Here is a 17,686-nt window from a genome sequence, read left to right on the forward strand (position 1 = left end):
TCTTTTATATATATTTTCTTTTATATTTCTAATAGGAAAGGAGATGGGAAAAAAAAGAGATTAGAAAATCAATGATGAGAAAGAATCATCGATAGGCTGTATGATACACTCCCCATAATGAGGATCAAGCCTGCATGTGCCCTGACCAGGAATGGAACTGTAACCTCCTGATTCATAGTTCGATGCTCAATCACTGAGCCATGCCAGCCGGGCAATTTCATGCCTTTTCTAAAACAATTATTCTCTCTAGAAACGGTAAGAATGGCAGCATCTGTTTTCAAGACCAAACACAATCAAAAGTTACCATCAGGGCCAAACATTGGCCTAACCTTCTATCACCAAGAAAGAGCCAGTATTCTGATTTCATCCTGTAAAGGTAGATATGTCAGAAATAAAAAACTCTACCACGGAGATAGACATTCTCTAGCCTCTCCAATTTGTGGTATTCCCACTGAGTGCCTCTGGCCTTTTAAGCATCACAAGGAAATCAGTGGGGAGGGAATCATGTGCTAACCAAGTACTTAAAGGGCAGGAAAACTCACTGACGTGAAAGAGGATTAGTAAAGGGTGCAGAAGAGCACGGGCCCCTCCCAGTCTGGGGGAGCAGATTTGTGATTAGTTATCAGGCACAAACCCACATGCAATTAACAGCTCTGACATCAGGGGACTGGCAAATATAAAACACTCAGCTCTGAGAGCGCTTCGGCAGAGAATCCCCTCAGGAGCCGGAGGTACTGGAGAGAAGCTCCATGGGAGTGGGTGGACTGCAGCCAGGCCTCCATTAGGCTGGGGGGATCTTAAATAATGAAAATTAACTTGCTGGAAACCTGCTCCCAATTCCTCTTGCAGCCCCCATGGTTAGATGTAATTAGTGGTGGTGACCTGCTAATGACTGCTTTTGATAAATGGCATCCAGGATGAGTATTTTTTATAAATAGAAATTAAGATGGAAGAAAACTAAATGACTAGGGTTGGGGATTTAATTATGTGGGTATTATACATGTCAAAAAATTTTAAGGTAAATAACTGTTTTTTTTCTGACTTGAATTGGCATGGGACAGGTGTGAGAAGCATTTGGAAGGTGGGTTGGAAAGGGCTCATGCCATTTATAACATTCCAAAGGGGGAGAGGAGGGGAATCCTTGTATAATTCCATGTTGCTTTCTCCTTTCCAGCTTGATTTTTATCTATGTGCCTCAGTCTCTGCACAAAGGGCCACAGAACCGGAGCCTGGCTTCCAGCAGAATGGGAGTGCACAAACTCCTCTCTCTAGGATGCATCTCCTTGGCCCTGCTGTTCACTCAGCAGGCCGGGGCTCAGTTCCCCAGGGAGTGTGCCACCACGGAGGCCCTGCGGAGTGGGGTGTGCTGCCCAGACCTGGCCCCCCGGGCCGGGCCCGGGACTGACCCCTGCGGCTCCTCCTCGGGGAGGGGCAGGTGTGAGGCCGTGACTGCAGACTCCCGGCCCCACAGCCCCCAGTACCCGCATGACGGCCGAGACGACCGGGAGGGCTGGCCCACGCGGTTCTTCAACAGGACGTGCCGCTGCAATGGCAACTTCTGGGGGCACAACTGCGGGACTTGCCGTCATGGATGGAGAGGAACCACCTGTGACCAGAGGGTTCTCACAGGTAAGCGGGGGTATGAATGGCTAGGTGGTCCTGTGTGAGACCCAAATCACTGGAGCTGGAAGAACATCTGGGAAAATCATACAGCTCAATCCTCTCTTCACAGTTGAGGAAAGAGGCTTACAGAGATTAAGAAATGTATTTAATTTAAAGGAATGAGCTTGGGGCTCAGGTCATCTGACTACTATTTCCTTCCAGAACATGTGTTGAGCCACCACAGTCTGCTGGGAACTGTGCTAGAGGTTTATGACTATGCTTTCAGTAACTCCTCAAGGTAGTTATGTTAATTAGCATAGGCGTGGTCCCGAAAGGACATATCCACACAGCTGGCCCTCGGAAAACCTGGACTTCATGCTGAGGTCTGTCCACCTCTAATACATGGGCCTCTTCTACCGCCCTTGCTCACCCCCTAGTAAATTCTCCCCTGCAATGAGCAAGTTTAGCCATTTTTGATGATGAGCCCAGCCAGCAGCCTAAATAGCAATAACAATTAATAACAAGGCATGAAATAGTAGCAGCCAGCAAAATGCAATTGTTTTCTGGGTGCCACACCAAGGGTTGAACAGAATGTTTATTGAGCCTTTATTATGAGCCAAGCTCTGGTCTAACTGCTTTTTATATGTAAACCCTTTAAAAGGTACAACTCTGCAAAGATATATTATCCTATGTAATAAAAGACTAATATGCAAATTGTCCCCTCCACCGGGAGTTCGACCTGGAGTTTTACCAGGGAGCAGGGCAGGCCAACCGTTCTCAGACCTTCCCCCCATCTCCCACCTCCACCCCCGGCCGGACCCCACCCATGCACAAATTCATGCACTGGGCTTCTAGTGTTTTATATACACTTTGTAGATGAAAACTGGGACTTAGAGAAATGTGTGGTCATTGAATGAGTCTCTGGTCTTCACCACCCTGCTACACCACATCCCTTGTTTTTGCAAGATTTATGACAATTAAAAATGTAGAAAAATGTCAATGGAGAGTAGAAATAAACAGAACACAATCAAAATCCACAAGTTAGATGACAGAAAGCTCACAAAATTCTATATTAAATTGGAGAGTGGGGGAGAAAGCAACTGAGGGAGAGACAACAAGAGGGAGCAGAGAGATGGGGAAGGAGGGATATATAATAAGAGGTTTTTTTTAAGTAAAAAAAAAAAAATTTTAAACATGCATGCAAATTATCATTACAGGTAAACAGAGCATGGTGTGTTAGATTATTATGCTCATTCTCTACCCATCCCCACAAGGCAGAGGTTTTCATGTCTGCATTTTGTATCCCTTTAGTCAGGAGAAACCTCCTGGATTTAAGCACAGAAGAGAAGAACTACTATGTCCGGGCCCTGGATATGGCGAAGCGCACCACTCACCCCCTGTTTGTCATTGCCACCAGGAGGACAGAAGAGATCCTGGGGCCAGATGGCAACACGCCACAGTTCGAGAACATTTCCATTTACAACTACTTTGTGTGGACACACTATTACTCAGTCAAAAAGACTTTCCTTGGGCCGGGCCAGGAAAGCTTCGGCGAAGTGGACTTCTCCCATGAGGGGCCAGCCTTCCTCACGTGGCACAGGTACCACCTGCTGCAGCTGGAGAGAGACATGCAGGTACGCAGGGAGCATCTCCATGTTCGGGTCCTTTACACACAGGGCGCCTTGTTTGCAAGTCATTTGAGCCACTTGTGCTCCAAAGCATGGTGTAACAGAGAAACCCCTGTTACTGCTCTGCCTGAGGCATTCTATGTTCCTCTCTGTGCTAATTGCTTATTAATGGACCTTGACCGTTTGTGAAGTGAAAAGAAAGTAATCTCAATGATGAGGAAGGCAAGTGAGACATTTGTAGGTGCCAATGAAGGCACTGGACATGGTCCACAGCTCTGTAATTAAAACAATGACTCATACAGATATGCCAGTCTTCCAAGTCCCAAATATGTAACTCTCCATACCAGTGGACAAAACTAACGTGATATGGGGTTTCAATGATGTATTATAAAAGGTCCCTTTCCGTTTATATATTGTCATATTTGCATTGAGCACCATTGTTCTCTATGCTTCTAATAACAGGTATCATAACTGTATCTTTTAAGAGACCTAGGAAAAATACCCATGTGATCTTGAGTCCAGCATTTTTAAAACCACTTTGAGGCTTACAGAAGAAATCTACTAAAAATATCCCATCAGCTAGATATCATTTTTACTTAAGAGGTATTGGCATAAAGAGAACTTCAACCCAGTTATTTCCTGCTTGTTTTTAGATATGTTTTTACTGATTTTCAAGAGAGAGGAAAGGAGAAAGGGATAAAGATAGAAACATCAATGATGAGAATCATCAATTGGCTGCTTCCTGCATGCCCCCTTCTGGGATTCAAACCCACAACCCAGGCATGTGCCCTGACGGGGAATCAAACCCTTACCTCCTGGTTCATGGATCAGTGCTTAGCCACTGAGCCACAGCTATCAGGCTTCCTATATATTTTTAAGCATATAAGCTCAAACCACATTAAGTTATCTGTTAACAAAGACACTTTATTATTGCGTCTTTTACTAATTGCTCCTCCTTAAGAAAAGTATTGTAGTTTTAAGATAAAATTTTAAATTACTAGGTCTAGGAAATCAACAAATTAAACCAGTATTCTATGTGAAACAACTGTAATGAATCCCTCTCCCTAAGTTAAAATCTAAAAATTAACCTAAAAATATCTGAAGGCAGAAAAGGTGTTTATTTATCAATGTGTAATATCCTTGTGCCCAGCATTATTCCAGGAAAATAAATGGTTAGAAGAGTGAAAAAATAATGCATGACAATACAGAATAAGATATTTGTATGAATGTAGTCTATCTATAGAGTGATTAAATAAATTCATCTAGTATTCTGCACTTCATATTTTATAGCTCTGAATACAAGACATTCAGTAGATTACTCGTAGATAAATCTGTCATTTGTAATCGACTCTAGAGCTTCATGCCTTCAAGTCATTTTCCCATGAGCACACCAAAATGAAAGGACAGATGGAAAGTATCTAAAAGCTTCAAATTGTACCTGTGTAAACTTCAATCTCTAGGACTACTTATATTTTTAAAACCCAACAGCACAGGGATCCAACCAATTACAGCCTATACATAATGTGCCATGGAAATGCCACATGAATATGCTCCGGCTCCCAAATGTCAGCTACTGAACCACAAATGACTCTTAATAATCCCCTGGAAGCTGTCACTAATATCTGTGAACCAGAACAATGGCTTCCAAATGAGGACTCTACGTCCCTGGAGACCCATCGCTGGCGAAGCCTGGGAAAGCTCTGGGCCCTCTATCACACCCTGAGGGCCAGGGGATGCTTCCTAGAAAGGCTGGAAGTGAAAAAGCAGTAATGTCCCAAGTGCAGGGAGGCGGAATAAAACAGTGGCAATTCCCACATTTAAATCTGACACTCTCAATGTAATTCCCCAAAGACCGAAAGGGAATGAGAAATAACAGGTACCGTCAATACATCTTTTAAGGAACCTAGGAAAAATGCCCGTGTGATCTTGAGTCCAGCATTTTTTAAATCATTGAGATAAGCCCTAAATGGGAACCAGGTCCCTGTTCTACAGAGCAGCATGCACACAGAAACACTCCGTTTCCCTTCGGCATGTCCTGGTGGTATGAGCTTCGGGGAGGAGGTTGAGTATTCAGAGTTTAGACTCTGAAGCAGAGGTCTCTAAGTAAAACTTCTTTACAGCCCAGGCAAATAAGGTAAGTCTGATGGAGTCTGTGTAGCCTGTGGCTGAAGCAGAATCTAAATGCCTCAAGGCATTCAAGTTAAACAAACAAACAAACAAATAAATAAATAAAACCAAAACAAAACAAAAGGCACTGTTCCACAGAACACATTTCCAGGAGGGTCTGGCTCCAGACCAAGAGTTAGCAGTGCTTGAATTACAGAAAGGAAAATGGAAAATAGAAGGAGGTGCAAATGTCAAGAAGTAGAAGTGATTATTGATAACTTTTGGCACAATCAATAGAAATATAATTACCTATCTAAAAAAAGAAAAGAAAGACCTTTCCCCTGCCCCCTAAACAAATCAATGGCAGGAACTTCTGTATAACGAGTTGAGTTTAAATCGCTCCTGAGCCTAAAGTGACTCCTTTTAGTAAATGAGAAGCTTTGTTAATAAAGTAGTTGAGTCCTCCAGCCCCTCAGACCCACTAACTGGCTTCTAAGTGGCTGAAATGAACTAAGAGATATAGACTGCCAGGGAGGAAACCCACCAGAGAGAGAGAATTTTAAACAAAAGCCAGAGAATGCTAACTGAGTTTCTGTGATCTAGGAAATGTTGCAGAATCCTTCCTTCTCCCTTCCTTACTGGAATTTTGCAACCGGGAGGAACGTCTGTGACATCTGCACCGATGACATGATGGGCTCCAGAAGCAACTTTGATCCCAACCTTATAAGCCCGAACTCTGTCTTTTCTCAATGGCGAGTGGTGTGTGAATCCCTGGAAGATTATGATACCCTAGGAACCCTGTGTAACAGTAAGTTCCAAATGACATCTAGGATTCAGAATTCCCTTTAGGGAGAGGGATTAAATGTGCTGCCTGAAGGCCATTCGTTCTATTAAGGATGTCAGACTAAAATCTATTATTGCAGAGAATCGATGTAATGAAGTCAATTCATGAAACAACTAAGACACTCAAGGCAATCTATAAGGTGCAGCAAGGGGAACAGAGTGTCTGTACATTATTACATTCTTTTCTTGAGCAATCTGGTAAGTGCATTGCTCACTTTCTTATTTTGGAAAGGTCTAATTGTATAACTTAATCCTCTTAGTGCACTCAGCACTGCTTACTGATCATGTGTCTTGTGTTGGAATTTCATAGAAAATGTTCCCTAGGAAACCTGATGTACACAGAAAGACTTGGAAGTGCCAAAGGAGTAAATAAAAGTAATAATAATAATAATAATAATAATAATATAATTACATTATGTTATTATGGTGTTAATCTAGTCATAGGGTTAAAAATAAAAAGATGATAAAGAGAATGCTTAACCAGTTGTTCTAGCATCTTTGTTCCAGGGATCTGAACAGTAGCTCTGCCACAGGTCATTTCTGTCATGTGCGGCTCTGCAACTGAGCTTTCTACTCTCTTCCTTGGATCTTATTATCTGTCCCTGTGCTGCAAATACAAGGTCTTCATTATTAGAGTCTCCTTATCCCCCCTTATTTTTCTTCTTTAGGCATGGCTGGCTATTCTATGTAATAAAAGGCTAATATGCAAATCAACCAAACTGAGGAAAGACTGGTCACTTTGAAGCCCACTGACCACCAGGGGGCAAATGCTCAATGTAGGAGCTGCCCCCTGGTGGTCAGTGCGCTCCCACAGGGGGTGTGCCACTCAGCCAGAAGCTGGGCTCACAGCTGGTAAGCACAGAGGAGATGGCAGGAGAGGGAGAACAGTTGGGGGGGACCAGGCCTGCAGAGGAAGGCAGCTGGGGGAGACTGGGTCTGCAGGGGAGGGAGGACAGCTGGGGGGGACCAGGACTGTAGGGGAGGGCAGTTATGGGCAACCAAGCTGGCAGGGGAGGGCAGTTGGGGGCAATTGGACTGGCAAAGGAGCAGTTAGGTGTCAATCAGGCTGGCAGGGGAATGGTTATGGGGTGATCATTCTGGTTAGGGGGTGATCATTCTGGCAGGCAGAAGCAGTTAGAGACAATCAGGCAGGCAGGCAAGCAGGCAATTGAGCGGTTGGGAGCCAGCAGTCCCAGATTGTGAGAGGGATGTCCGACTGCCTGTGAGATCAGGCATAAACCAGCAGTAGAACATCCCCTGAGGGGTCCCAGATTGGAGAGGGTGCAGACTGAGCTGAAGGACACCCCCCTAGTGCATGAATTTTGTGCAACGGGCTTCTGGTAAGTTATATAAATGTCTAACCACTATGTTGCACACCTGAAACTAATATATTGTCAACTGTAATTAAATTGTTTTAATTTAAAAATAAAAATAGATGCAATGGCAGAGGTTGTACATGTATAAACAAATTTTAAAGTCACTAGATTAAAATTAAATTGGTTTAACTAGTTTCTTCACTATCAAAATCCTGCACTTCGAAGCTTCATGAGAGCACATTTGAATATAGTGTTTTTGAAACCCATGTAACCAATACTTTTTTTTCTTGGGATGTAGTGACAGTTCCCTGAATAGTAAACTCCAAAATATTAGCTTAAATTGATGGGTTAGCTAGTATAGTCTGAAGTTTTTATAATAATGTATACCTAAAACATACATATGCACTTTCCATTCTCAATATAGTCATGTTTTATTTTTATATTATATAAATTTATTTTTATATTATACTAGAGGACTGGTGCATGAAATTTGTGCACAGGGAGGGGGGTTGTCCCTCAGCCTAGCCTGCATTCTCTCTAATCTGGGACCCCTCGAGGGATTCCGACTGCCTGTTTAAGCCTGATACAAGTGGCCCATTTAGGCCCAATCTCATAATCCAGGACTGTTGGCTCCCAACTGCTCACCTGCCTGCCTGCCTGATTGCCCCTAACTGCTTCTACCTACCAGCCTGATCACCCCCTAACCACTCCCCTGCCAGCCTGATCAATGCCTAACTGCACTCCTGCCAGCCCATTGCACCTAATTGCCCTCCCCTGCCAGCTTGGTAACCCCAAACTGCCCTCCCCTGAAGCCCTCTCCCCCCCCCCCACTGCCCTTCCCTGCAGGCCTGGTCCTCCCCAACTGCCTGCCCCTGCAGGCCTGGTACCTTCCCAATTTCCCTCTCCTAAAGGCCTGGGTCTACCCCAACTGTCCTCCCCTGACAGCTTGGTCACCCCTAACTGCCCTCCCCTGCAAGCCTGATTGCCCCAGCTTCCCTTTCTTGCAGGCTTGGTCCCTCCCTACTGCCCTCCCCTGCTAACCTAATCAACTGCCTTCCCCTGCTAGCCATCTTGTGGCAGCCATCTTGTCATGGCCAACTTGTGTCCACATGGGGTGGTCATCTTGGGTGTTGAAGTGATAATCAATTTGCATATTACCTCTTTATTATATAGGATAAAGCTGTTTATGCTAGTTACTATGTTAATTATAAAGCATACAATTAGGATTTCTATGAATGAGGTACAGTGAAAATGAGTACATGTTGAAATATTCTCTCTCCCACCCAGTAAGTTATTCTCTGTGTCTCCTCTAAGGCATGAGCACTCCTCTCTGGAGACCACTGAGGCAAACTAACAAAAAATGCTCCTAATCAAACTCTTCTCCCACCACCCTAAGGCCTCTCCCACTTCGTGAATTAAACATAACTTTATCATCTTGCTGTTTGACTTCTTCACATTATGGTTCTTATCTAACTTCTCATCTTTCCCACCATTCAATAATCTCTTACATTGCCATGTAGCCCAGACAGGCGAGCCCCCAAACAGGCCAACGTGATTAAATGCCATATAATAACATGTACCAAACAACTATTTAGCAACTATTAATGCCAGGCACTATATCAAAACTGGAGCACATATTAGTGAGCAAGAACAGAATTCTTGCTCCAATGGGACTTATCCTATATAATATAAAAGGGTAATATGCAAATTGACTCTATGGTGTAGGGGTGTCGAACTCAATTTGAGAAGGGGCCAAAATCTAAAATTCAGCCTAAATCGTGGGCCGAATGGTTTACTGAACAGTCATAAACTGACAATGTCATAAACTGACAGCGGAGTGCAGTGATGACAGCGCGGTGCGGGCCACATTGCAAGGCCTGGCGGGCTGGATTTGGCCCGCGGGCCTTGTGTTTGACATATGTGCTATGGTGGAATGACCGGGAATGACCAGTAGCTATGATGGACACTGACCACAAGAGGGCAGATGCTCTACACAGGAGCTGCCCCCTGGAGGTCAGTGCGCTCCCACAGTGGGAGTTCCGCTCAACCACAAGCTGGACTGGTGGCTGCGAATGCAAGGGAGGTGGCAGGAGCCTCTCCCACCTCCTCAGCAGCGTTAGGATCCACCCAACTGGGCAAGATATTTCCTTCCCTCCCTCAAGAGGCATCTATCATATGATCCCTAGTATCACAGCTCTTCGCTCAGTTGTTAGTCTTACTGCCCTTCAAAAGACTTTAATTATTTCTGACATAACTTCCTAAAAAATGTGTTCATTGAAATGAAGATTGTTTTTCTTTCTTTCTCTGAGGGCTGAAACAGACAGCATTCAAGTACCAAACTCCATATATCTATATACATGAAATATAGATTTCAGTGTACAATTCAAGTTTATGAGATTATTTGGACAAAATTCAATTTTTCATGGAATGTTTATTTTAATATATTCTCAGGAAAGAAGCATATGTTGATTTAACAAACACTGGGACCTCTGTCTGTTATTGTGATCACTTCTTTTGGATGATTTTATGTGACACTTATTTACTCTTCTTAGAGAAGTTGACATAACTTAGATTTTCTCACTTTAATGCCACTGAAAAGCATTTTTAAAATGTATCTCCTCTACCAAGAAGAACCTATTATTCAGGGTCTATGATGTATATAAAATGTTGAAGGGCAATAACAAGATCTCTAACCATTCTCTAAATGTTTGCATCCCCCATCTTCTTCCCAGGCACTGAGGGGGCGCCAATTAGGAGGAATCCAGCCGGAAACGTGGCTAGACCAATGGTGCAGAGGCTTCCTGAACCACAGGATGTGGCTCAGTGCTTAGAAGTTGGATTATTTGACACACCTCCTTTCTATTCCAACTCTACAAACAGTTTCCGAAACACAGTGGAAGGCAAGTAAACAAAATTAGTGTTTTGAATTGATTTAGTTATCACAGTAAACTGAAGTACTCACATTCAGATCTCTTTGAAAAAAAAATTTAAATGCCACATTGATCCAATTAGTTTATCTGAATGGTGCTGCCAATATGATATAGTTATAATTCTCTGCTCACAAAAGCACTTCCTCAAATAAAAGTGTCAGACCACAAAAGTCCCTTTTATCTAAACTCTCACCCAAGGATATATTTTTATTGGTTTTAGAGAGAGAGGAAGGGGAAGAGAGAGAGAGAGGAAAAAACATCGATGTGAGAGGGAAACATTAATCAGCTGCCTCCCATATGCGCCCCAACCAGGGACCTGCAACCTAGGTATGTGCCCTGACCCAGAAATCAAATCCACACCTTTTTCCCTTTTGGTGTATAACACAATGCTCCACATTGTCATGACCCACAGGTTGAGAACTGCTGCTGAAGAGCCTAAGATAATCGGAAAACAGATGCAGAGCCTAAGATAATGCTGTAGATCATTAGAAAATGGAATTCGTGCACCAGTGGGGTTCTTCACTCTGGCCTGTGCCCTCTTGCAATCCAGGACCCCTCAGGGGATGTCAGACAGCTAGTTTCAGTCTGATTCTTACAGGCCAGGCCGAGGGACCCCACAGTGAATGAATCCTTGCACCGGGCCAGTTTCGGCCCCATCTCCACAGGCCAGGCTGAGGGACCCTACTGGTGCACAAATCTGCACACCAAGCCTCTAGTATGCATATAGGATCTTTAGTTAATCTCTTCCCACCCACCGCCCCTTTCCCTCTGAGATTCATCAGTCTGTTCCCTGTTTCCATGCTTTTGCATTGAGCATCTTCCCCTGGTGCTTAGTTCACATCATAGCTACTGGCTGAACAAATTGCCGAACATTAGACAGTCATTTAGGCTTTTATATATGTAGATAAAATATATGTTTATTATATATAAAATGGAGATATATGCAGAAATATGTATATGGAATAGACATCATTATCAAAAGTTTTATAAATGTTTTGAGGGTAGGCCCTCCAGATGTTTAAATCTAATACAGAGGTGTTAAAAAAACCCTGAGAAATTGTAACTTCTCCACCACAGTAAGTTTCCAAAAATAAATATGCTGACAGTCATTAAAAGGGAATAATATAGGAAACTAAAGTAACATCTGGCAATTTAAGTTCCAGGACAATCAGAGTGGTCTCCCAATCAGCAGTTTTCAGTAGAAGCTAGATATTTCCACTGTCATATAGAGTGATGTTTGCCTTGTGGAAATAGAGTATTCTGTGTATTTTGATTGGTATCCTTTGCAGGTCATTATTTTTAACCTGGAGGCTACATTGAGAATGCCATGCCACTAGTTTATAACCAACCTAGTTCTAAGTATAGCAAACAAAGGTCGCTAACCGAAGGTAGAGAGAAATAATGCTATTATGTTAAGCAATGTCCTGGCAAGCTTAGAAAAACTGTTGCTCAGGATAATCACTGCTGTTGACTTGACAAGTGGAATATTTGTAATGATTTTTACTATTCTCATTCTATTTTTATATCTAGGTTACAGTGATCCCACGGGAAGGTACGATCCTGCTGTTCGAAGCCTTCACAATTTGGCTCATCTATTCCTGAATGGAACAGGGGGACAAACCCATTTATCTCCAAATGATCCTATTTTTGTCCTCCTGCATACTTTCACTGACGCAATCTTTGATGAATGGCTGAGGAGATATAATGCTGGTGAGACATTTTTATATGCTTTTCGCGGGCTCAGCAAAAAAAAATTTTGTTCGGATGGCAAAGTTATCACTTCAGGCTAAGCACTTGACACACATAAACTACATTTCAACATAAGGCAAAAATAGCTTTATTATCTTGCCATTTCCAAATACTCCAAACCACTTTGACAAGGCAGACAAGAAGTCTCTCAGAATGGCTATAGTAAGATGATATTTACTAGCATTCAATAGAACTAAGCAGTTAATCCCTTCTCATTTTTACTGTTTCCCAAATTCTTCTACCTCATATCTTCCAATGAACATTCTCATTGCTTTTTAATATAGATGGGAAATTCTTACAGAGCTCTTCTTTGATACTCCAAAAGAGAAAAATTATTACACTCATAATCCATGGTTTTTATTTTATTACTTTATTCACTCTCACAAATGGAAATTTTGCTCAACTTGAAAAGATGATGTTGGTTTTTATATCACACCATAGAAAAATCTCTTTTTAAGTTCATTTTAACATATTTAATTTTATTTACAAGGTTGCTTTCTCTTAATTTCTACTCAGCTGAGAGATTTATATTACTTTTAATTTTTTCACATTTACTTTTCAATGTTGTTCCTCTGGTTAAAACATTGTAAATTTTTATATTTTAAAAGTGTTCTAAATGTTGACTTCTGTGCCTTTATCTCATCATGCATATAAACATAATATTTGAGATTAACTACCTATTCATTTATCCACTCAATTCAGCCAACCCCTTATTTTCTTGTATGTGGTTGTGTGTGTACAGAAGTTCTTAAATTAACCTGATTAAGACCATTAATTGATGAGTTGGTCAAATAGTATGTTCCATTATTTTTAACCTGAAGGCTACATTTAGAATGTCATGCCATTAGCTTAAAGCCAACCTAATTACGGATATAGCAAACAGATATTGCTAACCATAGGTGCAGAGAAACAATTCGATTATATTAAGGGAAAAACTGTCCTGGCAAGCTTAGGAAAAACTGTTGCTCAGAATAATCACTGCTGTTGACTTGACATGTGAAATATTTTTAATGGCTTTTACTATCCATCAGAAAATTATTTAACAAGTGAATAACTTACAAAAAAATATTGGTTCATTTATCAATCTGCTATGAATTCACTGATTGGCGTTCCACCTCATTTTCATGTGTATTTAAGTATATATGTATGATTATAAGGCATTATCTATAATAAAGAGAGATGAAGAGCCATAGAAAGATTACATTATAATCCAGTTACTATTGTTTGTTATTTTTACTATTTTTCTTCATTCATTTTAATAGATATAACTTAATCACACAGCTGAAGCTGACCTGCGTAAGGGTGATCGAGTGAAGGTGAAATGGGAAGTTTACAAATCCAACTTATTCATTTTATTTTTAATAGCATGATATGCTTTTAAAAAATATATATCTATATTATTGATTTTTTTACAGAGAGGAAGGGAGAGAGATAGAGAGCCAGAAACGTCAATGAGAGAGAAACATCGACCAGCCACCTCTTGCACACTCCCCACCGGGGTTGTGCCAGCAACCAACATACATGCCCTTGACCGGAATCGAACCTGGAACCTTTCAGTCCGCAGACCAACGCTCTACCACTGAGTCAAACCGGTTTCGGCCCAACTTATTAATTTTAATATCTAACTTGAAAAAATAATTTTCCTCAATACACCAACATGTGATTTTCTTGAAGACAGAAATTTTGTCTGTTCAAAGCTATAGCCCCTTGCCTAGATCAGGAGCTCAACAGATGTTACTAGATAAATACTTAAGCCTCAAAAATATAAACACTTACTGTCATTTCTAGAATCATTCTTCAAACTAGATTCTAAAATTCTCTACTGTGCTTCATGGAAACACATGGACTGTGCAGATAATGTAGTTCTTACAAACACAGTCGGACACTTCACTAGTTTTCTCACATGTCCCAGCTCTTCTCAATGTATTTCCACCCATGTAGAGCCCAAGCCCACTTGCAACTCTGGCTTTGTAACATTCCAGCTGGTAATTAATTGTACCAACATACAGAACAACAACAACAACAAACCACAACTTTTGCCACAAAGGACATTTCAGTACTTTTAACCCTTATGACAAAAACTCATCAATGATATAAATACCTGCAACTTGTATTTAAATAGAACAGTCCCCCTTTGTCTGCAGGGGAAATGTTCTGAGAGCTCCAGTGGGTGCCTGAGACTGTGGATAGTAGTGAACCCTAGAACTGCATGCACTGTTTTTTCCTTTAGGTACATACCTATGGTAAAGTTTCATTTATAAATTACACACAGTATAGATTCACAATAATAACTAGCAGTAATATAGAACAATTATAACTATATATATATATATGTGTGTGTGTGTGTGTGTGTGTGTGTGTGTGTGTATATATATATATATATATATATATATACATATATATATATATATGTATATATAAGCTAAGCAACCAAAACAACAGAACCACCAGAACAACTGCAACAACTGATCGATACGACGTCTACCACGGCAGCAAACTGGCCCAATCAGGGACCCCATTGCCCCCCACCCCAACCTCTTACAGCCCCTCTCTCCCACTAGCCTGGCCCCGAATTGCCCCTCCACACTCGGATCAGGGGGGACCCACAGGCCAACTGCCTGCAGCCCCTCCCCCAGCCAGACTCTCACCCTGATCAAGAGTAGGGCTGCTGACCAACCTCCTGGATCCCCTCCCCCCCGCCAACCTGGCTCCAATCAGATTTCACCCATGCACAAATTCATGCACCGGCCTCTAGTATTTTAATAAGTTATATGAATGGCTTTGGGGCAGTTGCCTGAACACAAGCACTGCAATAGCACAACACTGATGAGATAATTGAGAAGCTGCTAAGTGACTAACGAGCTGGTGGCATATACTGAGTGCATATGCTGGGCAAAGGGATAATGCACTTCGTGGGCAGGACAGAGCAGGAGGGTAAAGATTTCATCACGCACCATTTAAAACTTATAACTTTTTATTTATAAAATTTTCTATGCAATATTTTCAGACCACAGTTGACTGTGGATAACTGAACCATGGTCGATAAAACCATGGGTCAGGGAAGACCACTATAGAAAGAGGAGAGGTAGCGGGAAGCAAGTAAGATTACAAGATGGTGATTCAAAATTTTTAAGAGTTTTTTGTTAACAGAGTAAAACCTGAGGAACAAGTTAATATTTATTTCTCTAAAAGTAAAGAGAAAAAAAGGAAATATACCAAATAGAAACATTTGCAGTCAAGAAGAAACCTCCATTAGAAACTATCAAATTTAAATCATAGATGATGTTACAGCAAACTATAGACCCATCTTTTCTTTACCTTTTTGAAAAAATAAATTTAATTTTATTAAAATCTGTTTCTGTAATTTAAAAGTAAAACAATTAATGAGCATCAAAGATGACAAAATACTGAAACACGCCAGTTTTTGAACTTGCTTTTTCTATGGGATAATACATTAATTAGTGCTATACGCAAGGCATTTGAAATCTGCTTTATGCAAGTCCCTGTTCTGCTATAGTAAAACTTATGTCTTCATTCATTGTAAAATATGAAAGAATGTTTTTAATGTTATGCTTGAATATTTCAGGTCATCTTCAGAATATAACTATATACTAATATTAATAAGGTATTTTTGGCATATTTTAGACATATCCACATTTCCATTGGAGAATGCCCCTATTGGACATAATAGACAATACAATATGGTGCCATTCTGGCCTCCAATTACCAACACTGAAATGTTTGTTACTGCTCCAGACAACCTGGGATACACCTATGAAGTTCAATGGCCTGGTGAGTATTAAAAATGTATTTTTACTGTGGAAATTTTCAAAAGCATTATGTTACCTTTAAAAGTAAACCAATCACAGTGTTCTTTTTTTATATTTATATATTTTTAATATTTTTTATTGATTTTTTTTTTACAGAGAGGAAGGGAGAGGGATAGGTAACTAGAAACATCGAGGAGAGTGTAACATCGAACAGCTGCCTCTTGCACATCCCCTACTGGGGATGTACCCGCAACCAAGGTACATGCCCTTGACCTGGAATCGAACCTGGGACCTTTCAGGCTGCAGGCCAATGCTCTATCCACTGAGCCAAACCGGTTTCGGCAATCACAGTATTCTTGAGGCTGAAATTTCCCACTTGCATTTAGAAACGTTCATTTAGGTTTTCCTTTGATGATAAAGCAAGTGAACTTAACACTTGTTGCCAGCCCACTCTGACCTGGTGTTGCACTGATTATAGTATAGTACATTATCTCATTTAACCCTTACACCCCTCCGTGACAGGGTCATAATCCTGATTTTACAAATACTGACGACAGGTTTAGTGAGGGTAACTGTCAAAGGTCACATGCTTAGTAAGCAGAGAAACTGAGTTTTGAGCTTAGCCCCCTAATTTTTCTACAACATAATGTGCCACTGTTTATCTATCCTCAAAAAAATTTTAACAGCATGAGGTACTCCAAGCTGTCCTGAGATTTTGAAATGCAAAACTTTCTTGTTTACATTTAAATTTAGCCCTGACCAGTTTGGCTTAGTGATAGAGCATCAGCCTGTGGACCGAAAGGTCCCAGGTTCGATTCTGGTTGAGGCATGTACCTTGATTGCGGGCACATCCTCAGTAGGGAGTGTGCAGGAGGCAACTGAATCAGTGTTTCTAACTCTCCTTCTACCTTCCTCTCTGTAAAAAATAAAAAAATAAAAAAATAAATCAATAAAATATATTTTAAAAATAAATTTTAATTTATTTTTCAAGGAAGGCAGCAGGATACTGCAGAAGAGCACAGGGTTTGGATTCTGAAACACCTGTACTCCAAAACCAATTCTATTATCTACTAATCAAATGACCTTGGGCAAGTGACATTATTTCCTCATGTTTAGAATTAAAATAACTACCCTAATGGAATCTACTCATTATGAGAAATTAGAAAGTACCTCCAAGATGACAAATGTTATTCTAGACAGTGTAGCCAATAAAAATTAAGTATGAGGATTTTAGTAAAGTGCCTAAATTTAGAATCCATTTTTTGATGGCAACTATTAGCAGATTTATTTATTTTTTTTGTTTTTTTGTTCTTGTTTTATTCTTCAAATAGGTCGGAGTTTTCAAATTTCTGAGATTATTACCATAGCAGTGGTTGCTGCTTTATTGCTGGTTGCAGTCATTTTTGTGGGCGCTTCTTGTCTGATCCGTGCCAGAAACAAGATGGATGAAGCCAGTCAGCCTCTCCTCACTGACCAGTATCGACACTATGCTGAAGAATATGAAAAAATCCCGAATCCTAATCAATCCATGGTCTAACTATAAAAGACCAATTGTCTTACACAATAGTATTACAGAAGCCCTGGCTGAACAATAATTGATTGAGTTGCTAGCTGTATTTCCTTTCACTCTGTTCCTTTCTTCCTATGCCTGCACATGTTGAAATTAAAGCTCCAGAAATCACTTTCCAGAGCTGGGAAGAGTCACAACACTTTCCTTTTTATTTTAAACAGTAGGTTGCACC

The 17,686-nt window shown here is 41.0% G+C and overlaps 1 protein-coding gene across 1 annotated transcript; it reads left to right on the forward strand.

Annotated features, from left to right (window-relative positions):
• Positions 1-1,238: 1,238 nt before the first annotated feature.
• On the forward strand, positions 1,239-17,481 carry TYRP1 (tyrosinase related protein 1; the record flags this gene model as incomplete). Its single annotated transcript, XM_084898261.1, has 7 exons — positions 1,239-1,629; positions 2,914-3,236; positions 5,940-6,144; positions 10,228-10,395; positions 11,956-12,135; positions 15,820-15,966; positions 17,276-17,481. Exons 1-7 carry the CDS (start codon positions 1,245-1,247, stop codon positions 17,479-17,481), a joined length of 1,614 nt encoding a protein of 537 aa, XP_084754387.1. The 5' UTR covers positions 1,239-1,244.
• Between the last annotated feature and the right edge of the window lie 205 nt (positions 17,482-17,686).

Source organism: Pipistrellus hanaki (genome assembly GCF_964339955.1).
Source record: "Pipistrellus hanaki genome assembly, chromosome: 11".
NCBI lineage: Eukaryota > Metazoa > Chordata > Mammalia > Chiroptera > Vespertilionidae > Pipistrellus > Pipistrellus hanaki.